Here is a 26,553-nt window from a genome sequence, read left to right as displayed (position 1 = left end):
AACCCTGGCCGAGCCATCGCACGGAAAATCGGCGGGGAAGAGCGTTACATGGCTAACAAAACAGATAGCTCACCTTCTGCCATGATCTACCATATTATCCGCGGCCTTTGTGACTTTCCCTTTTGAATACTGTTGATCCTCGGAGGACTGCTGGGAATCACTTTCACCATCTTCCTGAGTAATCCACACAAGGTTTCAGTCTTATATGTAAAACTAATAACGGAACAATGTATGATGCTGATACTCTGGGCTTTGAAAGATAACCTCACAAACATTTGTTCTGATTTGGTCTAGTATAGCGAGAGCAAACACCATCAAAACGGAATTGAAATGTCAACACTGAGACCACATATTATAAACTAAGGATAGAAGATAATAATAATGCTGAAAATTAAAAACCTGTTGCAGGAAAGCCGCTTTGGCTCTGAAAGATGCCTCCAGAAATTCAGCTTCCTTCTTAAGTTTCCTTATTTTCTCTAGGTCAGAGCAAGCAGCTTTTATTTGTTCCTTTCCAGAACAAGAACTTGATACATGCAGCTGCTGTAGCAGGCTTTCCAATCTGATAAGGGCCTCATCTACACTTTCTAATGCCTGGAACCAACAGCCATTATCATCTATATTACATTGGGCATGCTAAAAACTTTTTAACAAGGAATTAGATTCAAATCGCGTACGCAGAAGGACTCTGGCACTTAATAAGGCATCACCTTGTCAAATGAGTTGTCTTTATTAGTTGATGATGCATTTCCTTCGATAAAACTGGCTTCTGCTCCGGTCATCCTATATCACATGTTATCCAAACACACATAGTTAACAGCATTGGCTATATCTTGGTGAAGGCAGGATCCAGAACAACAAATGTGTAAAATTCAAAGGGCATGAAGATATGATTTTGAATCGTGCTTTCGTGCAAGGAGGAAATATGAAATTACATAGACATCCAAGAAACAAGCTTAAAAAAGTTTGTTTGAAGATATGTTTCGAGCAGAGGCACAAGTATTTCTTATGAAATATCAACATTTGTAAAAGTCTTTTCGTGAGACAGAAACATTTTCTGGATACATGCATGAATTTATAGACTAATGAAGAAGAGAAGTTATTTTCATGACCTTACTTTGATATCCCGAGTTCTTCCATGCATTGAATCAACTTGCTGTGCCTAAATATTGAGAAAGATAACTTGTCAAGATCGCTAAATAATGTTATTCAAGTATTAAGTTAACAACAAGCCAAATTACCCCTTGGATAAGAATTTTGCTGCCTTGACATTAGAAGGGTTCTCCAGCCATTTACTGTATTTAATAAAGCTCTGCAGCCAATAAGAGCAGACATCCAAAACTTGGGGAATAGCTTTATAATTTGGTGGCCCTTCTGGTCTGCTCTTATGCCCATGGGACTGTTTCAGTTGCTGTGTGCTGGTAGTATTTGGATAGAAAGGAATCCACTCTAGTTCTTCACAAACAACCTATATCATATATTTCCGGATAAGACATCACAACAAAGTCAGAGGACATTTGTACTATTGATAAAATTACTTATGCCTACCTCTACATACAGTTGATATGAACTAATGGCTGAAAGTTGAGGATAATACAGAACGCTGCCTCCAATAAGATACCTGAATAAGAGAACCAGACAGTAAACTAGTATAAGCAGAGTTTGATCAGAAAACATAGATCTTCAGAAAGTGAGGGTCACAACGATGGCCAAACAATTACAATTACCTGACAATGTCTTCCATAGGATTCTCTAGTGGATCAAAACCATTTGCAGCTAAGAAAGACTGAGTGCTCCTGCCCAAGGCAATGAAGAATCCAAAGATAGCTAAGTCTCTCTCCAAAACCTGCAAGGTATCAGCACCGTGTCCCCATGAATTCAAAAACAAATTCAAAACACTAAAGAAAGTTAATAGCCCTTATACTAAATCTATTTTCATACTTTATTTTTGTATGTTTAAGTGTCTCATTATGAGCATCTTTGATAATTGTCAGAGAAGATATCAAACACATTTGACATGGACTGGCTCTAATTTACAATTTTCAATAAGGTATTCTGCTCCTGGCGTTTAATCTATGCTTAAAATATTTTTAAACATTAAACAAGGCCTACTTGTAGAGTCACAGAAAGCCTAGATGCTGCTTGGATGTGTCCTCTGCAAGCGTTTAATGCTTACCTCGATGCTTTCAGATGTCGTTAATCTTGACCATATTTTCTCCCGATCTATAGCTCGCTGCAGCTGTTTTTGTACGAGATCAACCCAGAAGATAACTTCATCTGAAGTTCGGTCATTTTTCACTCTGCATGCTGCTGCTCGGGGGCCGAAATGAACGAGAAATTCTCTGCGTAGGCCAATGCTTTTCAGTGAATGATAAGCTTGAGGTATTGCAACAAAGTCAACAAGTTTGTTCATCAGTCTTCCAGTTGTATCCGGAATCACAGAAAAGAAGGGCGAACAGGAAAGTTTTGCTGGACCGAGTTTTGTGATTGCCGCAACACAGGCTAGGACAAGCGTGAGAAGCGACACCTCAATCTCGTTGCTTGCAGCTGACTTGCTTTTCGCAGATCTGGAAGAATCATAAAGCAGTGTCACTCTCTAGAACCTCAGCAAACAAATATAACACAGAACTTACTAATGAGAAGAAAATATTAAACAGAGGACATACATAGAAGTGATCGCAACAAAGCGCTGCTCCCTCTCGAAATAATTCACAAAAGATGTCACCACAGAAGGAACTTGCTCGGACCAAAACCACTCAGAAGCTTCGGGCTGCTTGGAAGAAAATTTTTCCCGGATCATACTCTCAAGGGGAGCAATTTGGCGCGATAAGCTGTATGATGTCACAGTTAGAACGTTAAAAACAGGTATAGTCATGAAGCAGTCTAGAAAAGTTTGTTTAGGGTCAAAAAGCAATGGCCAATCCTGAAAAAATTCACATTATCGGGCAAAGAAAAGTACTTGCAAGACAATAAAGAACATTGCCCATTGCTTCATCTAATACAATTTTCTTGAGTTTCATTCGGCTTAAAAAAAGAGATTATCTCAGTTGAAATAGCTGAGATCATTAACAGGACCTTTAAGAAATAATGTGCACCAAATCCCTCAAGTAAGTGATGCAATACCTCCTTTGAACAAAGACATTAACATCCTTGTCTCTATCGTTTCCTCTGGACGAAATTTCATTTGCAGCTTGCAGTAAGCAATACACGGAGGCCTGAGAATGATGAAAGTAAGATGGCTTGAGCAATTGGTGATAAAATATGAAAAGAAATACTTACAAATAATATATGTACAAGCGGTAAAATTTTCTCTATTCTTCACCGAACACAACCTTGGTCTGATAGTGGCTAGCAAATAACTTTCAATTCAAGATGCCAAGTTATCTATCATCATACCATTGCATTAGCAGGGAACACACCAGTTCAATCATTCTCAACCAATGTAAATGTTATAATTGAATAGTGGAAAATAGAAATGCGAAACTAAACGACACAAACCTGATAAGAAAGTGTTTTCACCCATGCATTTCTATCCACACCCAGCCAGGCTGCTGAAAACCATGATAATCTGGATGATGAAATCTTCTCTTTAACAGCCAATTCAAAAATTCTGGCAGCATCATACAAAGACTGGATGAGTCCATCTGAGTTGTTTTCATCCTGTAGTGATTCAGCAAGTTTGGCCCTAATCTCCTCGACATTACTGCTAGTTCTTGTCTGGGAACTCCCATTAACAGCCACTCCATCTTCTGAAGATGCAAGAAGAGGAGGCTGCACTATCCTCCGTGATTCATATACTGTTTTCTTGTTGCCAAATTGTTGCCTATTAAGACCACTGTTTTTGCTATCTAGAAAGCCATATCTTAGACACAATTGGCTCCTTGAAAGACCCCAACAGCTTGATGGATAATCTAACTGTACTACCCGTTTGCAGGATATGAAGGTTCCGAGTGACATCTGTGACAGACATGGATTTGAAGAACTACAAAGACAAGACTATATCAGTAAGCAGCCAATAAGCCAAAAGACCGGTCCATTGGTAACATATACAGAATGTCCAGGGGAAATACATAATCTAGCCACAATATTCCTCAGAAGAAATAAATATGTATCTTCACTTGTAAGTCACCATCAAGACTTGCACACGAAATGATTTCCCACAGGGAACACAACACCAAGAACTGAACTAACATACATTTTCAGGGAACAATTTGTTCAGAAGAAATTTCTTATAGCTTCAGTCATGGACTTAATTCTACCAAATATTCACAAAATCGAATATATTACTGCAAAAGATTAACTCTTTCAGCGCTTTCATTCTGTTTTCTATTCTCTTCTTCCAGTTCTAAGTCATTTCACCAGCCCTGGTTTCTCGGCAACCAAACAGTGAAGTCAACTCGAATATTTTACCCAACGAGAGAGGGAGAGAAGAAGAAGCCAATTCGAGTGAGGTATAAACTAAATACGTGCAGAATCATCGTCCGAGACAAAATCGCAAAAGGAAATTGAATCCTGCAAACTAAAGCAATCGACGAGGGTCGGAAAAAACCCTAGTTCGTTTCAACAGGATTCCTCGGCAGTGACCGAGAACTGAAGCAGACCGAAACTGATAGGGGAAATGAAATCAAAATCAAAACCCAAACCCAGAAAGCCACGAGTTTGGAGTTACCTTGAAGAGACAAGACTCGGACGATGGAGCTTGACAGCCATCTACATGAAAATTTCCCTGTTTGGTTGACGAGAAAATGAAGGAAAACGAGGAAAGCTGGCTCGTGTGTGATAGCTGGAGACCTGGAGGGGGGAGGGGATGATGACGTGGCACGAAGAGCCTCTTTATCCGAAGACGTGGTGAAACGGAAAATCACAGAACATATGCCCGGACGAGGAAATTCTTCGGTCGTCTTTTCCTCCAATAACATACTGCCACGTAAGAAGCATCATTTAATTATTTTTGGTTGGCAATTGAAACCAAATTAGGGAATAATAGCTATATAGAATGGCGGCAGAAATAAACGACAAACATAATTTTTCAGTAATTAATGTTCTTAATCTCATGCAATTCCAAGAACAAATCCTCACGATTTCTAAGGTTTCAAGATCAGAAAATGGAATTTCCCAGACCATTTCTTGTTTTATTATTGTCTGTGATTAATTCACATTATGTGAACCTTCTTGCTGGACGTTTCTTTAGGCCCAGTGGGCTAATGGGCCCATTAGCTCAGTTGGCCCAACCCATTGATAGGCCCCAAAAATTAGTTTCTTTTGATTCCGATGTGGGATAATAGTGAGAGGCTGTTCTACTTTCTTTAAAAAAAAAAGAAGCACTGAACACAACAAAAATTAGTATCTTTTAATTCCGATGTAATAGTGAGAGGTTGTTCAACTTTCAGACAGAATCTATGCTTAAAAAGAAATAGACAAGAAAACTTGTCATTTACTCGCTTTCAATCCTTAATCCAACAGTATAACACAAACCACAAACCACGAGCCATATGGTCATATACTGAAAAGTACGGAGATCGTCATAGCTTGGCTTGGAACTGGAAGAACTGAGTGAAGAAAGGGAGGGTCTCGTCACTGGTTCCCATAGTGGCGGCCGCTGCAAGGGCTGCAACAATGGCGGCACTATTCGGAGAAGAAAGTCAAAGATGGAGAGATCTCTCTTGAAGCCATGGTGGTTTCTGTCTTCATATAAATTGTCTTGGTAATTGCTGATGTCAGTTCTCCATTACTCAAACTTCACATTTTTTTGATAAAAAGATGTGCTCAAACCCCACGTTTGTTCGAAGACAAAACATTTTATGTTATTTGAGAGACCGCAAATATTTATCGGTGGACCTCGACTGGTATGGTTCTATTCTTCCGATGTGGGATTCCACATTTAATTAAATACAAACAAAGACTACTTGAAATCAACTAATTTTAATCAATCTTGAATAAGGGCAGATTCATAGAAATACTTAATTAAATATTATATCAACATTTAGAAATAGCAAAAAAAAAATTTGAGTCCAATATTTGGAGGGGTGCGCCAGGCCCTCGCTGTAGTGCAACGCGTGGGCGACGCTCGTGAGACCCAGTAGCAAGCTACCGTGATGGACTCACCCCCATAAAAAATAGAGTTAATATCGTTGTGGGCCGATGGCCCACGTATCAGATATTAAACTGATAAGAACAGATACTACACTTGATCTTAGCCAAAAGGCCGAGAAAGGTATGAGTTTTTCCTTCGACGCGAGCCTTATTTTATACAGCGTCTCTTGGTTTCTACCTCTCTCATCCTTCCGATGTGGGATTCTCGATACCATAAATCCTCCCCGCAAATTTTTCCTTTTTTTAAAAAATTTATCCGGGTAAGTTGCTTCATAGGAATAAAGCCGTTACATAATAAAAACGGAGTACGATCTTTTGCTTTTTTGGTTCTATTATATATATATATATATATATTCACTTTGATTCATAAACCATATAATTCTCCATTGCTATGCAATAGCATTTTACATAAGCAAAAACCCTGCAAAAATTTGTTCTTACAGGGGGGGCTTACCTGCTCTGAGCCAAACCTACATCCACGAGTTCGATTTCCGCATGCCACACAATAAGAAAGAACATTAACTCCAAGTGGAGTAGTCATGTCTTGACTGTCCATCCGCGCTTGGCAAGATCCTTGAGAACCCGTCTTGCAGCTACTTTGTTATCGTCGAGAGGAGAATAGCTCCACCTCTTAGATATCTGCAACGTAATCAAAATCCAACCAGAATCTTAAAGTTAGGCAGAGATTTTCTGATGAAATTTTAGCTAACAAGGTTTCGATGTACATCTTCTTTGCCAGTAAACCGACGAACAGCTCCTCTTTCATGGAGGGTCTTCTGGAAGTCTGCAAATTTCCACGTGCACTGCTCAGCCCCCACAACATACACCGGTTTCCTGTATCCCAAAACACGGTTTAGTAATCGTCTAAAGGAAATGAAGCTCAGCCCGTTAAAAAGAACGGAATCAAAACACAAAATTTAAGCTATCTCAGAGCGTTGTGTCCAATATACCCAGTACTACATGCCTCACTCAACATACTGACTGAGTCAGCGGTTATAATAAAAGCATCCCCCAATGCTAGATGACCCATGTGTGGGTTAGGTCCTGAGAAATGGAAGAAGGATTAAGAGTCTGGTCTTTGATATTAATTAGGCCGCAAATGCATCAAATGGAATTCGGAAAAGGCGTTCACCTTGGCCGTTCCAAATGTAGACCTTAGAATTCAAGCTAAATTCTTTAATTACAATTTCTGATACCTGCCAACGTTACAGGATTGAGAGCACATCCACACAATCAAATATTACCCACACTTTTCAAGAGGCATTTACCTGTTCGGGTGTCCTTCTTGAGAAAGAAATTCTTACGCTTCCACAACTCCAGAGGACACTTTGAAGCATAGCACACAACTGCTTCGCAAGATCAACACCATAAAAACAGTTTCCTACGGAATTAAGAAAAAAGAGTGGCTGGTTAATCGCTTAAAATCAACCAGCTTTTTCAGTCAAAGGATCAATTCAAGAAACGATGTTTATGGAGGCACACTGCAGTACTTGTAGGTCCTCCAATATTGACCACAACCAAAGGCTTCGGTAGCGGAATCAGCTCATTCTGCCATGCCAAAGCTGCACTTCTTAGGGCAGAAGAATCAGCCTTATGGAGAGCCCCAGCGGTCAGAAACTGGAATTTTAAATTTTAGCTTGTTAGCTTCATGCACACACCCAGATGTCTAATCAGTCATGGCGATAGGATAACGAATTGGTATATCTTCTACTGAACACTGTAAACACACATACCACATTTCTACCGGGAGGTTCACGTGGAGTTACCCATGCCCGAAGAAAAGTGGGAATTTGCCTCTGCCCCTCCAGAGTTAAAGGGTAATAATCATGACGAGGTGTAATCACTAGATCAAATCTCTCAAGATTTGACCTAGGATGTTGCACCTGAAAAGGGTTCCCCAGGAAAACAGCAGACAAGTTACTGGATAGTCTAATATGAAGTTTAGTTTACAGCAAATTTACAAACAAGTAGCAGAAATCCCTGAGCATTTACGGAGCTCAGAGACATTGAAAAGTGTCAAACCATCATACAACAATAAAGGACCAAGAATATTACATCGAGGAAATGGCTTAACCTGAACAACAAAGACATTGTCCCGAGCTAGTCGTTTAATGGAGCTTGCAACAGAAATGGTGTCATGACCAGATGCCACCACTAACAAGGGGCCATTCCTGTCATAAGGCAATAGAAAAACAAAATATAACATCTCGAACCTTCAATAAGAATAATCTCAAGGATCCACGAGAAGGGGAGAGACGAATCACTAAGCAAACTATGTACAGATAATAAAGACAGAAGAACACATTCGAGTAGTTAATAATAATTTCACAAGACAAAGCAGTACTTGTCGAACGTACTACGAGCCATGGCAGCAATCTGCTTCTCATCAGCTTCCGGAAAAACGCCCAACATTCCTGCAGCCATTTTTCATGGAAAAAAACCGCCATCACTCCCTTGCTAGGTCATCATTCCACACCAATTGAACGACCAGACAAAAAAGATCCAGATGGAGAGCTTTAAGTTCGCTCGAATTTCGTAAGGAATGAACTACCACCGGATCTTCCATCCGCATAAACGATTGTGTCCTTTGCTTTATTGGCGAATCCAGCGCGAATTTTGCCAATTACACAATCGAGTCTTTTGTGGAGAGAGATCGGAAGCCATTGAAGCCACCTGTTGATACCTCCTCGTGGCCTAGTGACTCTCTGACCAGCAAAAAAAAGCTCGAAACCATCAAACAAGGACACAGAACTTTCAAGAAACTGGCCGAGAAACACCATGGGAAGAGATTACATATAAGATGTAGCGATCGGCGAGGCCTAGAGCACGAACAAGGCCGATACACTGGTTCTCCGCACCGGCGCAACCGTTTCCAACCACAAGTGCTCGTCTGATAACGCCGGAGGTTTTCTCCGGCGAACCAGTGGAACCAACTGCAAAAGCCGGCAGCCGAACTGGTCGCATTGGAGTGGAATGGAGGATTCCCGGGCTTCGGTTAACGTACAAACCGCAACTCCCCAGAACCGTACCGGATCAGACCGGGCTAAAAAGCAAATAGACCGCAACTCCCCAAAACCGAAACACGCAAAACACAAAAGAAAGCTTTCGCTTACGCTTAGACCACTATTAGTATTTATCCCAAATTTGGGATATAATATTTATATAAAATGAGATTGAATTATAACAACTAATGATGTTTACTTTGAAAATTTTGAATACCAAAAAACGGATATCTAACCAAAATGAATTCATAATATATGAAATCTATTCAGATAATTAAAAAAAAACTCCAATATCCAATCGGGAAAATCTCCCAAATAACCCACTTCATTCACATCTATTTCAGTGTACACCATCAAAAAAAAAAAAAAAAAAATTTTCAATTTTAACCCACTTTTCAGGTGGAAAAGTCCGAAATACCCTTTTCGTTTTATTTTTTGCGACTTTATTACGACTAACATATAACTGATATACAACTAAAATAAGGCAGATAATTTTTTTGCCACTTTTTTAAGAATCAATTGTAACTATATTTAGACTTAATTACGAAGTCGTAATAACGAAATTGTTTTTGAATGGATAAATATCGTGATTCATTAAGGGTAATTTCGTCTTTTTACAGGAAAAAAAATGTGTTATGTTTTTTGTGGTGTACAGGTGAAATAGATGTGAACGAAGTGGGTTGTTTGGGTAAAAAACCCTATCCAATCACCCTACTATTTATCGCCAAATACTCTTGGCACTTGAGAATGTGCATATCAAATATCAATACACAACAAACTCAGAATCCAACAGTCCCAGGAATCATCACCATCACCATCACCATCATCATCTATGAACCAAGGAAATGAATCTCAAGGCAAAAGGGTACTGCTGTTCTTGTAATACACAATCCCTAAACCCTAACTTCCCTACTAATCTTCCAAGAGAGCAGAAGAAATGAGATTCATTCATTCATACTCTCTTCCAAATCCTATCCACCAAATGCCTGTAGAATCCACAAAGACCGGGCTACTGTTTCGTGCTGAGAATCGAACCCTTCAGGGGACAGACCAACAGAAATTCCGTGCCTCGTACCAATCAATTTACGTAGTCACGGGATTGATCTTTGATCTACCAGATTTCTGTCTCTATCTAGCCTTTCAGTTCAACTGGATCCCATCCTCTTGGTTCTGGTTGACATCGATGAGGGTACCGGAACATAACCGTTGGCTTTTGCAGTGTCTTCTCCTCCATGGGCATCGGATCTCGAGGTTGTGGAATCTCTTGGGGTGGAATCTTCTGGAACCTCCCGTTGTAATATTTCTATGCGTCGTAAGGACGGAACATCACCTTCGCAGTATCTCCGCCACATGGACCGGTATGCGGATTCAAGAGCGAGGGTGAAGTTAGGACCGTCACAAACCGAGGACTTAGCCATTAGATCTCGGAGGTTCATCCTTGACTTGGCTAGTGCTGTAACATCAGAGGCCATCTCAATAGCTGTCTGAACATATTCATCTTCGGTTTTTGCAATCAGATGTCCTAGTCCTGAATCAAGAGAATGATGCATCAGCTTAAACGAGAGCATATATAATGAGTTATATCACTGGCATGAACCGTTAATATAAAAGGCTAGAGCTGATAATAGCAAAGGTCAGAGCTGGAAAGTGCTTACCGACTTTAGTTAGAAGACTGACACCTACATTATGAGCATGAAGAGCTGGAAAGTGCTTACCGACTTTAGTTAGAAGACTGACACCTACATTAGGAGCATAAACTGACCCAGCCATTGTAATGCATGGAACTCCCATGTAGAGAGATTCACATGTAGTGGTAGTTCCAGCATACGGGAACGTATCCAAACTACAGAAAGCGCATATTGTATTCTAAATTTATGATTTACAAGATAATATCAAGCAAAATCCAATCGAGGTGAACCAGAAAGTCCATGAAAATCAGCTCAACTATTAACAGCGAATATGTTGTAAACTTACCTAATATCCATTAATGAATAAGCTTGCAAATGGTCATGGTTGAAAAGAATTAGGGGCAAAAGATCAACACGCATTGATTCTAACCCCAGTTGCTCGAGGGTCGTGAGAAACCTCTGTCTGATACTATCGCAGCTGAACGGCTTGCATTTCACCACTAACCGAGAATTAGGAACTGCACATAGTATTCTGGCCCAAACTTGCAAAACCTTGGGCGTGATCTGATCACATGAAAGACGAGAAGAATACTAAAAATCCCACTAAAAAAATTAAGGAAAACATTTATCAAGGGGCTTTGGCATGATCCAAAAGAGAATGAGACTACCTTTGCAAGATTGTTAAAACTACCAAATGTAACAAAGCCGTTGGAAAGTGCAGGAGTTGAACAAACAGGACCAGCCTCTGCTGAAGGTGTGTAACACAGAAAGCACTCTGGAAGCCTAACCAGCTCCTCAACATGCCTGTTAGGAAAAGAATTTTAAAAACAAAGAAGAATTTGGACAGTCTACATTTGACCAAACAAACATCCTGCAGTTAGGATCTATTCGAAATACTCAAAGCCCAAGAAATTCTTCTAAAACTATCCCTTTCAGAAAGACTGAAAACTAGAGCTAGAACTTACTTTTGCTTGGTATCTGGTGGGTCAGATAATGAATCCGTAATTCTGTAGTCAACAGAGGGTAAACCCGTCGTATTTGGATACCCAATCCAAGTAACCTGAAATACAACCCAAATTAGTCCGCTCGACTATATAAACTGAACTGGAGTGTCTGTGTCAAAACGAAAAACACAAGAACACAGATACTATATCACCACAAGTGTTACCTGAACAGGTGCTGGTCTACAGGCCATGGTTCCCAACTTGTTGTTGGCTGTATGTCCAGTAAGTTCTACCAAAATATCAATCTTGTCTTCTCGTACCATGCTTGCAATTTTTTTCTCATCTACCCCATATACTTCCTTCCACATTCCACCCTTCTTCAACACTTTTTCCTTGAACCTATATGTCTTTGCATCTGCCTGCAACGCAATGAGTTTGTAACATAATCATCTTGGTCCCAAACATACAGAATGAGAAACACAACCACTACAAGCGAGAAGAAAGAATTTGGGAATCAAAGATGTGTGGAAAAGAACCCTTTACTGCATATACAGATAGCAACATAGTCATTCTGATCATTGGAAAATTGGAAGGAAGTTCCAGTTTTCCAATTAATAGAATAACTACGAAGGAAGTTCGAGCCCTGGCGAAAGATGTTGGAGCCAATAAAATTACAACAAAAGCTTTCCAATAGTTTCCAAGATAATTTTTTACCAAGACTTTCCAAGATTATCATTTCCACCTACAAAGTCTTCCCTGGTCACCATTTTTATAGAAACACTAGATGTTGAGTCACAAGCTTATAGAAACACAAGTTTCTGAGAGATAATCCATACCTTAACGACAGCTGAATAAACCACCACTTTGTAATTTGTATAATTGTGATGTGTAAGAGGCGCTTCGATAAAATAAGATACAGAATGCGTAAAGAAATCAGGGGAAATATATCCGATGACAAGAGGTCGCTCTGGATCTTTTGAATTGTCCCATGAAGTGTACTGTGGATACAACTTCATGAAGCGTCTACCCCAGTCTCTGCATTCATAAGAGTTTCCATGGAGTTCCATTAAAGCACCAGTTCAGCAAACCCAAGTCAATAAAATCTGGGAAATATAAAATAAATGTGCAAACCTGTGAGCCTCAAATAGTTTGTCATCATGTCCTTCATTTATGTAGTTCATGGCAAGTAATCGATTCTACATCAGAAGAAAAGTTTGGGCGAATATACACCTTATATTAAGATAGAATAAGAGAGCACACCAGAAAAAGGATATCCAAGATTTACCTGGCCAGCATTGCGAGAATCTGGATCTATCCTAAGGCATTGCTCATACGCATCAATTGCCATAGGAATATTTCCAGCATCTCTGTAAAGAACACCTACATTTGAATCACACCATGAAGTCTAGTTATAACGGAAGTAAAATGTCAACTGGGTCAGAGAAGAAGTTGGCAGCCTACAAGTAGGAGAGGGAGGGAAGAAAAGAGATTGTAACTTTTACACTAATGTCTTCATCTGACAACAGACGAAACAGAACAAATAACCTCTGACGGGATAAGTACATGAAAGAAGAAAATATAGTCAAAGTATCTTCTACGACTCCAGTTCTGACACAGTATCAGTAAAAAAAATGTTCCACTGTTGTACAAAAAGATTATATCAATACTATGAAGCATAACTAAACACATCCAATCAGCAAATAAAAATTTGAACTGCTTCTTAAAAAAGGAATATGCATTAACAGGAGTTGAAAATAAGATATAAATATATGATGCTCAGTAGAATTTCTAAAACAGGCAGTGTACGAACAAGAATCCAAAGAACAGAGAAAGAAATGTGAACCTAGATTGTTATATGCTTCTGCATAAGTTGGATTTGCAAGGATAGCTTTCTCGATCATGCTGGCAGCAGCATCCATTTTTCCCTGCCAAAACGGAGGAATCAGCATTCAATTGATCCTAAGAAGATCCAACTAAGAAGGCATTGAGCTATAATTTGTAACAGACCTGGACTGTATATACAACACCAAGGTTATTCAATGACTGTGCGAAGTTCGGTTTGATTGACAAGGCCATCTATATACAGATTCAGAACACTTATTATGACATGAGTAACAAAGAAATGAGGGAAAATGCTGCAGATCAGAAAATTTGCCTGGTAGCACTCCACAGCTTTATCAAGGTTGTCACGGTCTTTGTAAATTACACCCAGATTGTTGCAAGCCTCAGCACAATGTGGATTAAAGTGCAAAGCAAGCTCATAGAAGACAATTGCCTGCACATAAAGAAAGTAACCATGATCACAGGCAGCTATAGTGTGCTATCAATATACAAAATAACATAAGGAAATCCAAGGTCCATATAAACAAGATACATTTGCTTCCTCAGACTCAAGTTTTCAAGTTTCACAGCTTAGTAATGGCAACAGGAATCTCCATATGGTGTTTCGCATTGATAATAAGAGAAGATGGATGGTGGTGAAAGTAAAAGAGAAAAGACAGGAACATAGTAAGATTGTAGGCAGAGAGGTCCTGGGGCAATACACAAAGATTGAAAACAAGCAAGGACACACAGATAATAAAAAAATTACCACAAATCATGTACCATGTCAAATTTCAGCATTTCACCATAAGCCACCCCAAGATTATACATAGCATCAGCATAGTGCCAATTATAATACAAAGCCTTCTTGTAATATGCCACTCCCTGGTTCACATCGCCTTCAAGTTTAATCTGAAAAACATTTTCCGTGAAGGTTGATTAGATATACATAGCTGACCAACTGATGGTCAGCAAAGAAATAGGAAATAATCTTTGTTCTTAGCAAAATGAACTTCTGCCGAAAAAATCTTCGTTATAAGAGGAAATGAATACTACTCAATGACACATGTAATGTAAGATAGGTCAAAAGCACAGATAGCAAAAAGTCACCAAGACAAAACATTCTATGAAGAATTTTCTGGAAGAAGGCCTAACATATACCTCGAAGAAACAGTATCCCCATCGGCTATTCTTAAAGGTAACACATTATGTTTGCCCTTGACAAATATTTCAGACCTTACGTTTCGCCTTGATAAATATTTGGAATAACTAGTGGTGGTAGACTGATAGGAGGAGGAGTAATAGTAGTAGTACGGTATCTGAAGCACAATTTGTCTCTAAGAAGTAAATACGTTAACAAAAGAATTCAAAAGGAACTGAATATCACTGAAGAGTTAAATCTCGATTCAAAAGAGGTAAGAGGATGAAGCTAGCATGAACAAAGACATACCAAAGCAGGATGATAGTACAGATTTTTACCTTTGTCCCTAAATCCGTCAGAGCTATTGCCATATTATTCTTCGCAATCTCAAAGTTAGGAGAGACAGATAGGCATCTAAGGGCAAAAAAGAAAGCAGTACAACAGTGTCAAACATTTCACAAAACTATCAACCACATTAAGACATTGCCAACACATATTACGATTAAAAACAGAAATGAGATACCTCTCATAACAAGCAATTGCTGTCTCCAAGTCCCCGCGGTTCTTGTAGATGACCCCCATGTTGCAATATGCTTCAGCATACATAGGCCTCTCTAGTGCAGCCTTCTCATAGCAACTCAGGGCGGAATCGTATTGCATCATTTCAGAGTACACAACACCTAGATTGTAATATGCAGGCTGTATGAAAAAAATTCAGAATTTTGAACCAAAACAAACAAAATGTAACAGGAAGAACAAAACATAAGCAATCATATACAAGAGGAATGAACACATAGGATCAGGAAATTACAGCATAGTGCGGATCAATCTTAAGAGCTTCATAATATTTTTGAATCCCTTCCTGAGTGTTTCCAGCCAGCTTTAGGCTAGTCCCAAGGTCGGTCAAAACAACTGCTAAGCACTCTGCCGCTAGTTTGTATGAAGGGTTTGCCATCAATGCTTTCTGATAAGACTATGTACAGTAAAATGATTGCAGGTTAGAAACTGGCTTACTTAGAATATACCGTCAGGGAGGCTTATCAATTATCATATCATTGAGTTAATAGGTTATAAGGTCAAGCAAGGCAAAGAGATTATCAAACCTCAGCAGCTTCAACCAAGCGTCCTTCATCTTTATGAAGTATACCACAGTGTGTGAGGGCACACGCATTCTGTGGGTCCAACCTAATTGCTTCTGAAAAACTATCCAAAGCTAGCCTCCCTTTGTTTTGCATCTGCAAGCATATCCCTTTTCCTATATGAGCTTCAACATTTCTGCTATCTTTCTCCAGTGCAGATTCGTAGAGAGCAAGAGCATCAGCAAACTTGTTCCTCGACCGCAGAATATTGGCATAAGAAAGGGCATCATTCCCTTGTAAACCTTTCTGAGCAGGAGCACCAACTGCTGGAGGGAAACTTGTACTAGGAGAAGACTGAGGCCCTTTTGAGAAACCGTTCTCCATTACCATTAACTTCTCTCCCCCGGTAACATCTCCCACCCCACCCATCTTAGTATTTAAACTTTTATATTCCTTCACCAGCAACAATCAAAAGAAATCCACAAACTGCACGAAATTAGACTTACACAATGCAATTGCAAGATGCTAGGTACAAAACAAAATTCTGGGCACAAATCGAAAGGCAAAAATAGGACTAAGAAACTAAGTGGAGACCATTAGAAACCCAAAAGTGATAAAACCATTTCATAATATAGAATTCCAAAAACCCTACAATCACAAACATCAAATAACCATCCACCATACACGTAAAAATCAAAGCAGTGAAAAAAATATATAGAAATGCCTACGAATAGCACACGCGCTTCACAAATAAACCCTAAGACAAGAGCAAAATCAATAAATCTACAACAACGAATAATGCACCCGAACTCATTACAACTCAACCGATAAACACCATGGAGATTAGGGTTAACACGGAACTTACATCGGAATCTAACAGAGGAGAACTTGCTTCTGTAGTTCCCAGAGCCCGCCCCTGCTTGAATTAAAAATCAGCGGCTAAAGAACAAGGAAGCGAAGCATAAAAAAAAAATAGTCACGGATGAAAACTGATCTCCACCGAGCACAAGCCCTAGCCCCATCCCTCATTCCTCCAAGAGAGAGAGAGAGAGGGAGAGAGAGAGAGAGAGAGAGGGCGTGATCAGTAGCCACTAGAGATTATATTACCTTTCCAAGCCAATCCCAAAGAGCCGAGTTGCGACCACGCCGTGAACCTGCGGCGGCAACGAAGGCGACGGCGGAGGCGGTATCTCTTTCGCTTCTACGCCCTTGGACAGGGCGAAGGTACGAGGAATGCAGGAACTACGGAGAACTAAGAGAGAGAGAGGAGAGCTCCGGTTTGTTTTTTGAAAAAAAACAAAATATATTAATATATAATAAAAAGGTAAATACAGTAAACAGAAATCGTGATCACCATATTAGCCCCATAACTTTTATGTAGTTATACGTGTACCCCTAATAGTTTTACGTGCTCGATTAGATCCCCCAAAAAATATAAGTACAATGTTTGCGACCAATTTGACTAGTGGTGTCCAGAATCTCGGATACTGTCGGCCACCACACGCGGCCTGTTGGGACATGAAACTCTTGTTGCCCCAAAAAAAAATCTATAAGCTTTGAGAAATTAGATTCTATACATCAAATTTAGTTGTATGATTAATAACGTCAGACAAATTATAACTTCGATGTATGATTTATACTGTTAGACAAACATTCGCATAGTACCGTGTAAAAAAAAGAATATATATATGTATCCGACCTAGTTAATATATATATATATATTGAATTTGATTAAATAACGTTAAGATAAACAATTTGTTAGCATAACCATGGTTTGATTGATGAGAATGAGTATCACCTTTGCTCCTCGGGCACAACAGAAGAAAGCTGACATAAATAGACTCCCAGGCGTAAAGGGCTTTGGCATTACCCTCCTCGCCATGGCCAAGGCCAACCTCTTTAGTATGTTCATCCTTGACAGGAGGCTAGGACTCACGATTACTTCAAACCAGTAGACATGCAGCCAGAATCAATAATGGAGATTCAGCTCCAAGGAGAGAAGGAACCCATGAAGCAGATGATGGCTGCCACTCAGTAACTTACATGTAAAAAGCTTGAAGAAGCTGAGAAACGTGCCATGGCACGGAGAAACGCAAACGCAATCACAAACACTAGTGAGAAGAAGAACCCGATTCAGAATCGGCAGCCGACCAGCCACCGCGTCCGAAGGATGGAGTTAGGGTCCTCCGTTGTCGAAAAAAATGCTAGTTTTGGATATTTTGCATAGAGAAAAGGCAAAAAGGCAGAAATAAGGCCGGCGGCTAGAACTTTATTCACACAAACTTCATCGAATTTAAAATACAGCCAAGGGTTATTAAGAACTCCAAAGCCACCCAAGTGATTTGGGGTACAAGTATATATATTTTAACACAGACAAAAGAAAGGGTCCACATCGTCTATCTTCTTCTAGCCAGCCCGGAGGAAGTTACGACGTCGTACTTTAGCTGACTTGGAAGTTGGTGTCGTAGCTCTGGTTTGGGCCCCACCCCCTGGGGATAACGTTGTTGGCTTGACGCCACGTGGAACTTCCGCTGAACATAACCCTCACCGAGAGAGATCCACTCGGTATTTCCGACGTGGCATACACCTCACCGACCACTTGCGTCAGCGTTACCCATCTCCCCTCAGCACCCTGTTTTAACCCCAAACAAGTCATGTTTCATTTTCGTAACCAGGATCCAAACCGGAAAAATTCGGATAACCCATATTCTCTAACGGTTCGAATTTCAAAAACCGAGAGTTAAAACTATAATTTTTACCATGACTTGAATGCGGGAAATGTCGTTGACACCACCAACGTTCAACAAGGTGAGGGACAAGTACTGGGAAGGGCGAGTGTCGTCGGTGAGCCAGACGAAGACGTTTCTGCCCGGGAATCGGCATGCCACCCTCTGGTACGAGACGCCTACGACTCCAGCCGACACGAGCCGGTCCTCCAACCCTGGCCGAGCCATCGCACGGAACGCCGCTGGCGCCATGTTGAAATCGTTGCCGCCTTGGTTCGTTACCAGCACCGTCACGCCTTGGCTGTTACACAGCTGCGTGTTCGTGCATATCACCTACGTACGTGTGACGTCCATGCATGTGCATGGTTTATTAGCATTGTACATGACGACAACGTTCTTCGTGGTAGTATGCGAGTTAAAACAAACCTGATAGCAATCACCACAGCCAGCTCCGTTACGCCAGAGAGCACCATTAACACCAGTTACTCTGCCACCATTTGCATCGAGTCCATATCGACCATATTTGCATGCTTTCTGAACTGCGAATTTTTTTTTAAATAAAGTTTATTATTTTCCAGAAAACATATAGCTATTGTTGTGATATATATATATAACATAACTATGTCCTGATTCGAAAACATAAAACTTGCATCTACGACATATATATACACACACACACACACGTACTTGATGTAGAACCGTCAATGGTGGCCTGAGTGTTGCCGGACTGGCAGTAGGAAAGGGCGGGCAAGAGAAGGAGAACAAGAGCAGCGAAACACAAACTCTTCATCTTGTCTTGTAATAATTATAAAACAGAAGCAAAGAATAATATATTTTTTCTTTATTAATAGGATGGATTTAGTTTTGAGGGATGAGAATGAAGAGGAAACTCGAGGGCGTATTTATAGGGTGAAACAGGAGAGGCATTGTATATTGGCTGAGTCATCCACGAAGCAGCCGGCTCCCCATATGTTCACACGTTCCTCTCGCAAACTAAACGCTGTATTATTTATTTATTTATTATTATTATTATTATTATTTAGAGTTGATTAGACGTAGACGCTTCTTTTGATTAAGGAGATGGATCGGCCTCTCTGTGGGTATATGTCACATATTATTTTGTGGACCGACATTCCTAAGATTTGCATATGCTTTATTAGAAGGGTTTTTTTTTTTGGGGGGGTACTGTGATCAAGTTCATTCTAATTCGGTGTAATAATTTGGATTGCTTGATAGCTACTATGTATACATATATATGCGATTGATGATGATATTATATGATGAATGATCATGATATAAAACTTGTTATGTAAACTACATTATAATCTTTTTTTTTTTTTGCATATATAATACCACTTGCACGAATGGTCTAATTCGCCATAATTAACACCGTTGTGCATGCTTTGTTCTTTGCCAATTAAAAGTATAGATTGATCTTAATGTTGGTTTTATATAATATACGATGGGCAAAGACTTTAATATATATCTATATATATATATATATATATATATATATATTATACATATTCATACAGTTGGGGGCTGAGCCACCACACGCACTCGGAAACTGAGTCAAAGTCAAGTATCCATTATTTTCAATGTTCATCCATATTCATGTATATCTCACGACCATTTATTTGTTCATTACTATGCATGCGCATATAGATCTTCGTACACATCATATTGTAACCCGCACTACCAAATTTACAACAAGGAGAACATCACTCTCATATACTGACATTAAAATTGAAAAAAATTAAGCAAGGATTTATTTATTTTTTTTGTTCTGATTATATATATATATCGCATCCGTATAAATATTAAACCACATCTTTTAAACCATATGATTTTTCCCGTGTTGTACGCAACTTTAAAAAAACAAGGATAAGAGTACACCCACCAAGCTTGAAAAAGAAAAAATCTCTTGACGTCGTCCATTGGATAAGAACTGATTTATATATAGTTGATAAATATGAGCGGTAATTTTCAAGGTTTTTATTTTATTTTTCCTCATCAAAGTTTGAAACTTCAAGAGTTGTAGTTTAAATTATTTTCATCCAATGGATATATATATATAAACTCATTACACTTTTGTTGAAAATCCCTTTTTGGCATGAAAGCGGTAATGGCTAAATCCCACAGGGAATTACCTTTGACAACGCTATCTACCCAAGGCATTTGATTATTTTGATATGAAATCATTACTTTGGAGACATATATGCAAAATTCCTTGAAGCTTATCTTGAATCTTTACTGCCAAAAAAAAATGTAGTAGATCATAAAATCATTGATCTATTATTATGTAATAAAGATTAAGGAAGAAATGCATATTGATTAATTATATCTAGAGATTTAGTATATATAGATATTCTAAAGGTTAGTTATCCTTTATATATCTAAAATTTATTTTATGGTGAGATAATGTGTTGAGAATAAGTTTATAATTTTTATTAAAAGGATTTTTTATATTTAAAAAAACTTTGGTACATCAGACTTAATAGAAAACGATAATTAGTTAATAATTAATAATTGATTATTAAATTGACTTTTTACTTTTATTTTATCCATCTGAAGATTTGGAAATTATAAAATAAGGGTCTCTAAAATTTTTGATAAATACTCAATACAATAAAGTTACTCTAATATATATCGAAATGAAAACAAGAAACAAATAAACTTTGGTTTTAAATTTTTAGATTTTTAAAATTCAAATAATAGGAAATATATCGATATTTGGCATAATAGTTAAACATATGGATAATTGGCATAAAAATTAGCATATCTCATAACAAAACAATATAACATATCTAATGGTACTAGGGATGTCAATTTAATTCGAATCCCGAAATCCAGCCCAAACTCGCTCGAAAAAATTAAGGACATGGACCTAATAAAATAAACCCGATAAATAAATGGACAGGCCGGTCCGACCCGAAAAATTGAGGCCCGAATCGAGTCCGACCGATACCCGTCCGCCCCACCCATTTAGTCTGAAACATATCGAATAATTAGATTTTTATTCTCATATAACATAAAAAATCTTTTATTTATGTTATATATTTGATGGGTTTAATTAATATATATACTAAAATTATATATTAGTTTATTTCTAAAATAATATATATATATATATATATTACCGACTATTTTGATATAATTTATATGTATAATGTTTTATGAATTTAATTTTAAATTTATATCAATATTTTTTTATATTTTTTATACCGATATTAAAAATATTAGATAAATTTGTATATTTTAAAGTTTATATGGTTATTTTTTAGGTGTAGAATGGGGAGTGGTTTTCGGAGTTTTTGGATTTCAAAAAGTGAAAAACCGACAATCAAGTTTTTTAAAATTTGGTTTTTCTAAAAACTCGGAAATCTACTTTATGAAAAAAAAAATCAACTAAAAACTAAAAGCTACCTTTTTTTAAAATTTATAAACTTTCAGAATCCAAAAGCCAAAAACTAAAAATTAAAAACAAAAAAACTAAAGGTAAAAACCCAAAATAAAACCAATAACATTCATATCCTTAATTTAAAAGTTTTTAATTGTAATCGATGTGGATAAAAAAACGTATCTTTGTTTTAATATATTCTTATCGGATATAGTATTAGATAATTGAACAATTGAATAATTTTTTCAATTTTATTTTTATTTCGTTGAATGTTTATATTATTATTATTATTTTTATTATAAAAAAATATTTTTATTTAATAAAAAAACTCGAAGCCGCCCGAAGACCTGTAGAACGGATTCCGGTCCATCGATGATAGACCTGAAAAATAAATGGTCGGGCCGACCTGACCCGAAAAAATCTAGACCCAAATTGAACCGGTCCGAATCCGGCGCGGTCCGCCCATTTTACACCCTAAATGCAACCATATTTCACTAATTATAAATTAACAATAATTAATCTATTTCTCTCTCTCTCTGCAAATTAGATGTGTTCTCTAGATACCATACCAGAACGATCTGCCTTTAAAAGTCTCTCTCTCCTTAGCCGGCGAACGGAGACGAAAGTCGATCACGGGTGACCGAAGCTGTTCGTTGCAGGCATGGCGATGACCATCGAAGGTATCTCCTTTTTGTTGACTATTTCATTGTTACATCACTTGGATGTTGGGATTTTCCATTCTACTTTGTCTCTTGCCGCTCGTTCATCTCGTCCGGAGATTCAACTCTGCAGAGTGTGATGCTCTTGATGGAGAAATTCGTGGGTTTGGTCTAGATTTTGCCCTAGATTTGGGGTTTTAAGGACTTGCAGGCTTTTCAATTTTGTAATCTAGGGTTTCGTCCTGCTCCTCTGTGTATCGTAGAATACGCCTGTGATATTTAGTAAAATTTTCTTCAATTCGATTGCTGAACAGATATTATCTTCAGGAAATTTCAGTTTTCGGTTCTGATTCGGGTTCATGGTTCTCTGTTAGCTCGAACTCGACCCTTTGGACGTCGAGCTAAAGATCATTTGTACTTGTTAAGGGAATCGTTTGATTTTTCTGGGTTTTAATGGTGATCTCACTGATTGTTTGCTATATTTTCTCTGGTGCATATTTGTTCTGGGATGCTCAATTTGCTGTTCCTCTGTGCAGTGTAAGTTGAAGACAGAAACTACTTAATCTGATTTTATGGATCTGTTGTTGAATCCAAGAACTATAGTGATCTTACAGTTTATGAATCTGTACACAGGCTTGCTGGGCTTGCTTTCATGTTTTCATCGAGTATCCTCTTACAGATCCTGGTACGTTTGAAATCTCAGTCAAGTCATCTAGCTTTGATGAAACTATCATGTTGCTCCAATGTGCTTGGCCGAACAAAGTCCAAACGTCTATAACTCACTGCTTTCTTCGATTATATACTAACCATCTATAAAATTGGTTTATCTTTGTGATTTCTTGTTGTACCTCAACGTCCTTTTTCTTCCCGGCTGCTGGTAACAAGTTCTGTGATTATCTTAGTTCTTTCTACGAGTGGTGAAGACTCTTTCTGCAGGAAAATATGGAAAAACTGAACCTTTCGTGTGTTTTATAGTTTTAGCTTCTCTTTCCCGTGTGTAGCCATAGGCAATTGATAACACTGGTTCTTGTTCGGCCTTTTTGGTACAAGTTAACCACAAGAAGCAAGGATCTGATGTGCTTTTCTGACAAGTTTAGGAAATCAGACCAAAGTTTCTCCATATGTCGTTTGTGAGAGAGCGAAAAACCATGGTGCTATTAGTTCGAGTTTAATAATAGGTTCGTTTCTATTGGCAGGCTTGTGCAATATACGGTAATTGGTGGCCGATGCTATCAGCACTTATGTATGTGGTCGTGCCTATGCCTTGTTTGTTCTTTGGAGGAGGTTCCACCCAATTCCTGATTAGCCGAGACGGTGGAGGGTCAGTACCTTTAGCCTTCATTATTGCTTGTTACTCCCGAAATATGCTTTCACTGATGCATTTTTTTATTCCTTTTGAGGTACACAGTTGGATAGATGCAGCCAAGTTCTTGACAGGAGCTTCGACGGTTGGAAGCATAGCTATTCCGATCATCTTAAGGCACGCACAAATGATCGAGACTGGTGCAATGCTCATAGAATTCACGTCGTTCTTTATATTCGTCTGCACCGTCCTGTGTTTTCACCGGGCTAGCATCGATGATGACTGGTGACTGTAACTGTAACTGTAAGTAAGGTTCAATGGCAAATCTCAATTTCACAACGGAGAGAGAGTTTCAAAAGTATTGAGATGATGAATCACCCACTTCTGTAAAGCTTTGTATCAGTCAAAGTGTCTGTAAAGATCTTAACTTTCACATCAACTGCTTGTGTTTGATCTTTTTTTTTTTTGCTTTTTCAGTCGTCGTAGGCGAAAAGGTAACCGGTATCAGATATGTTAAGTTGTCGTTTGAGGTCGAGTAGCAGTTCAATACTTTTACCACTTGACTTTGAAAATCTATTAGGAAATTTGGGTCATATATATATATATATATATATATATATATATATATATTGGAAAAGAGATAATATTCAGAAAATGTACACTGTTGAACTGATTTTAAAATCACCAAATGAAAGAAACTAAAACCATGATGAACGTTTACCATAAGGACATTGACATTTGATTTTAAAAAACCCCAAGAATTGTACAAACTACGCAATTTGATACATATTATATATCATATAACTGCAATTTTTCGTATTTAGACTGTTCTGGACCATCCGATTGATGCACCGGTTAGAAAAGTGGAGAGTATAGATATAGGGATGAAAATGAAAGCACGAGGAAGACCTAGACTTATCTGGGAACGGATCATTAGAAACGATTTGGAAATGTTGCAGATTCCGAAAGAGTTAACTCGGAATCGAAATGAGTAGAGAAGAAGGATTCATGCGGTCGATCCAAATGAAAACCATGTTGTTGTTGTAGACGGTGGACCATAATTTCAAAAAAGCCCATGGACTCCAAGTGGGTTCGTACAAGGGTAAAACAGTAATTCACTTACAGATGTATACGCACGGAGCATATATATAAGCGCGTTCCGACGCCGTCTTTCATCCTCCTTATATTTAGGGTTTTTCCTGATTCTTAGATTTAGGTTTTATGATTCTGCATCAGAGTTTTGTTTTCATTCCTTTGTTTTTTCTTACGGATCGGTATGCTATTTCGCGCGGCCCTTAAGATCGCCTTCCCGGCATGATCAATGGAAGCGTTTCGAGTCATAGCTGCGCCATATCAAAGTTTTTCTAGGGTTTTTTCCTCTCTAGGGTTTTCCTATTGAGGAACCCATCGTTTTCCCTCCCGATTTTACCTGCCGAAGCACTTTCCGACTTCAGGGTCTGAAATCGAGTTCCCTTTTCATCGAGATCTTCGGATAGGTTAGCCATTTGGTTTAATCTTTATCTGGTTAGGGTGTTGACTAATTGGGACTTTCAGATCCTAAGTCGAATCTCGTGTCTCGTGTTATTCATCGGGTAGGATACAAATATGAATATGGATCTTGGAGTCCATGTTGATTTTCTTCACAGATTTCCCATTTTTGTGATAAATTCTGTTGATTTGATTTTTATTTTCTTGTCAAGTTGAAACGGCGATAATGATGATTCAATTAGATGTACGAATGGGAACTCCAATTCCTAATATGAGGTTAAACTTTTCGAGGCTTATTGATATTCTGATATCGCCCGTTAACCTTATATTATAGTAAGATCATTACCAAAAAAAAACTTTATCGTAAGATCATAAATTCCTCTGTTTTTTTTTGGAAGGAATGTTTCAGTGTTGTAACCATTGAAAACGGGGGATTGAATTTGAATGATGATACAATTAGATGGGCTAATGGAGTTAATCCTCCATTATGAGCTAAAAATCTCGAGGCTTATTGATATTCTGACATTGCCAATTCCCCATTTGATGAAAGATTTTCCAGATTTGAGCCAAAAGATTTGTCCTTGAATTTGCATTTGTTATGTCCTGGTCGTCGGTTTCAATGATTTACAGTGTTTTTTTAGAGTTAAAAGATGGTGTTAGTGGCAAGAGTGATGAGTTTACTCATGAATGGTGATTGAAACTTCCATGAGCTCTACTCTAATATTCGCTTATTGATATCCTGACTTGCCATTGAAATGCCCTTCTCAGAGCTCTTTTATCTATATGCCAGTCACACATTAGTTTTTTTTATAACCGAGGACCATACTAATTTTAGGATGGAACAGATGTTTTGTGTCTGTTTTATCGGTTGAATTATCTAAGTTTGGGTATAATAACTGTTGTTGTTGTCGTTGTCCGACTCCGGATATGATCTATGGTTCATTTGTTTGAATACAGGATTGACGTGATATAAAAACGATATTTTATAAAATGATATGGATTTCATTCATTTGATTATTGTGTTTATCACACTACTAGATGAAATAATTGGTATTGGAATACAGTCAGGGCTAAGGATTTGGTGAAGGGTCATAACAGATGTACATTTTCTACGAATTGATCATATTAACCCTAAACCTAACTGTGATTCTAAACCTTAGAGAATCAAATAGAAATCATAAAACCTTGAATTTCTAACTCAAACTGTAATCTTAACAAAATCTATGTCTAACACGTGGGAAATAGAGAAATGAAAGTTCAAGAGAAAACGAG

General features: G+C 38.3%; 5 protein-coding genes across 9 annotated transcripts in view; 1 reads left to right on the top strand and 4 right to left on the bottom strand.

Annotated features, from left to right (window-relative positions):
- LOC104816603 overlaps positions 1–4,840 on the bottom strand; it is a 7,529-nt gene extending 2,689 nt beyond the window's left edge. Inside the window, exons 1-12 of one of the 2 annotated variants that reach the window (XM_010545510.2) lie at positions 4,667–4,840; positions 3,496–3,979; positions 3,121–3,212; positions 2,664–2,828; positions 2,174–2,564; positions 1,725–1,843; positions 1,546–1,618; positions 1,239–1,465; positions 1,115–1,159; positions 708–780; positions 400–591; positions 43–174 (exon numbers count right to left, since the gene is read on the bottom strand). In XM_010545510.2, the coding sequence (XP_010543812.1) occupies positions 70–174; positions 400–591; positions 708–780; positions 1,115–1,159; positions 1,239–1,465; positions 1,546–1,618; positions 1,725–1,843; positions 2,174–2,564; positions 2,664–2,828; positions 3,121–3,212; positions 3,496–3,979; positions 4,667–4,707 (2,007 nt within the window). In that variant the 5' untranslated portion in view covers positions 4,708–4,840 and the 3' untranslated portion in view covers positions 43–69. The remainder of the gene's footprint in view (positions 1–42; positions 175–399; positions 592–707; positions 781–1,114; positions 1,160–1,238; positions 1,466–1,545; positions 1,619–1,724; positions 1,844–2,173; positions 2,565–2,663; positions 2,829–3,120; positions 3,213–3,495; positions 3,980–4,666) is intronic. The other variant, XM_010545509.1, reaches the window with a different exon arrangement.
- Positions 4,841–6,427: 1,587 nt separating this feature from the next.
- LOC104816602 (mitochondrial fission protein ELM1) lies at positions 6,428–9,176 on the bottom strand. 2 transcript variants are annotated; one of them, XM_010545507.2, is made up of 11 exons: positions 8,884–9,173; positions 8,642–8,795; positions 8,435–8,504; positions 8,165–8,261; positions 7,824–7,973; positions 7,581–7,707; positions 7,359–7,471; positions 7,223–7,286; positions 7,041–7,134; positions 6,816–6,924; positions 6,428–6,729 (listed from the first exon to the last, which is right to left on the bottom strand). In XM_010545507.2, exons 1-11 carry the CDS (start codon positions 9,052–9,054, stop codon positions 6,628–6,630), a joined length of 1,251 nt encoding a protein of 416 aa, XP_010543809.1. In that variant the 5' UTR covers positions 9,055–9,173; the 3' UTR covers positions 6,428–6,627. The 2 variants fall into 2 exon arrangements, with proteins under 2 accessions (XP_010543809.1, XP_010543810.1); XM_010545508.2 differs by lacking the exon at positions 6,428–6,729 and having other exon boundaries at positions 6,817–6,924; positions 7,055–7,134; positions 8,884–9,176.
- A 583-nt stretch (positions 9,177–9,759) lies between these two features.
- Positions 9,760–16,976, bottom strand: LOC104816601 (probable UDP-N-acetylglucosamine--peptide N-acetylglucosaminyltransferase SPINDLY). Of its 2 annotated transcripts, none has more exons than XM_010545506.1 (19): positions 16,813–16,976; positions 16,571–16,621; positions 15,730–16,191; positions 15,438–15,599; positions 15,150–15,325; positions 14,965–15,040; positions 14,269–14,397; positions 13,820–13,939; positions 13,672–13,740; positions 13,508–13,589; positions 12,950–13,044; positions 12,796–12,860; positions 12,501–12,699; positions 11,889–12,083; positions 11,686–11,780; positions 11,389–11,524; positions 11,067–11,284; positions 10,808–10,935; positions 9,760–10,620 (listed from the first exon to the last, which is right to left on the bottom strand). In XM_010545506.1, the coding sequence occupies exons 3-19, from the start codon at positions 16,132–16,134 to the stop codon at positions 10,238–10,240; spliced, it is 2,733 nt and encodes a 910-aa protein (XP_010543808.1). In that variant the 5' UTR covers positions 16,135–16,191; positions 16,571–16,621; positions 16,813–16,976; the 3' UTR covers positions 9,760–10,237. The 2 variants fall into 2 exon arrangements, with proteins under 2 accessions (XP_010543808.1, XP_010543807.1); XM_010545505.1 differs by having other exon boundaries at positions 15,730–16,158.
- Positions 16,977–18,130: 1,154 nt separating this feature from the next.
- On the bottom strand, positions 18,131–19,274 carry LOC104816600 (expansin-like B1). The gene is made up of 4 exons (XM_010545504.1): positions 19,119–19,274; positions 18,858–18,970; positions 18,465–18,764; positions 18,131–18,337 (listed from the first exon to the last, which is right to left on the bottom strand). The coding sequence occupies exons 1-4, from the start codon at positions 19,219–19,221 to the stop codon at positions 18,146–18,148; spliced, it is 708 nt and encodes a 235-aa protein (XP_010543806.1). The 5' UTR covers positions 19,222–19,274; the 3' UTR covers positions 18,131–18,145.
- A 3,093-nt stretch (positions 19,275–22,367) lies between these two features.
- Positions 22,368–24,320, top strand: LOC104816599 (vacuolar protein sorting-associated protein 55 homolog). 2 transcript variants are annotated; one of them, XM_010545503.2, is made up of 4 exons: positions 22,368–22,511; positions 23,124–23,175; positions 23,687–23,811; positions 23,899–24,320. In XM_010545503.2, the coding sequence occupies exons 2-4, from the start codon at positions 23,143–23,145 to the stop codon at positions 24,080–24,082; spliced, it is 342 nt and encodes a 113-aa protein (XP_010543805.1). In that variant the 5' UTR covers positions 22,368–22,511; positions 23,124–23,142; the 3' UTR covers positions 24,083–24,320. The 2 variants fall into 2 exon arrangements, with proteins under 2 accessions (XP_010543805.1, XP_010543803.1); XM_010545501.2 differs by lacking the exon at positions 22,368–22,511 and adding an exon at positions 22,552–23,027.
- The last annotated feature ends 2,233 nt before the right edge of the window (positions 24,321–26,553 follow it).

This window comes from Tarenaya hassleriana, unplaced genomic scaffold, assembly GCF_000463585.1.
Source record: "Tarenaya hassleriana unplaced genomic scaffold, ASM46358v1 Cleome25, whole genome shotgun sequence".
Taxonomy (NCBI): domain Eukaryota; kingdom Viridiplantae; phylum Streptophyta; class Magnoliopsida; order Brassicales; family Cleomaceae; genus Tarenaya; species Tarenaya hassleriana.
Note: the sequence above shows the minus strand (reverse complement) of the source record. Positions and strands in the feature narration are given on the sequence as shown.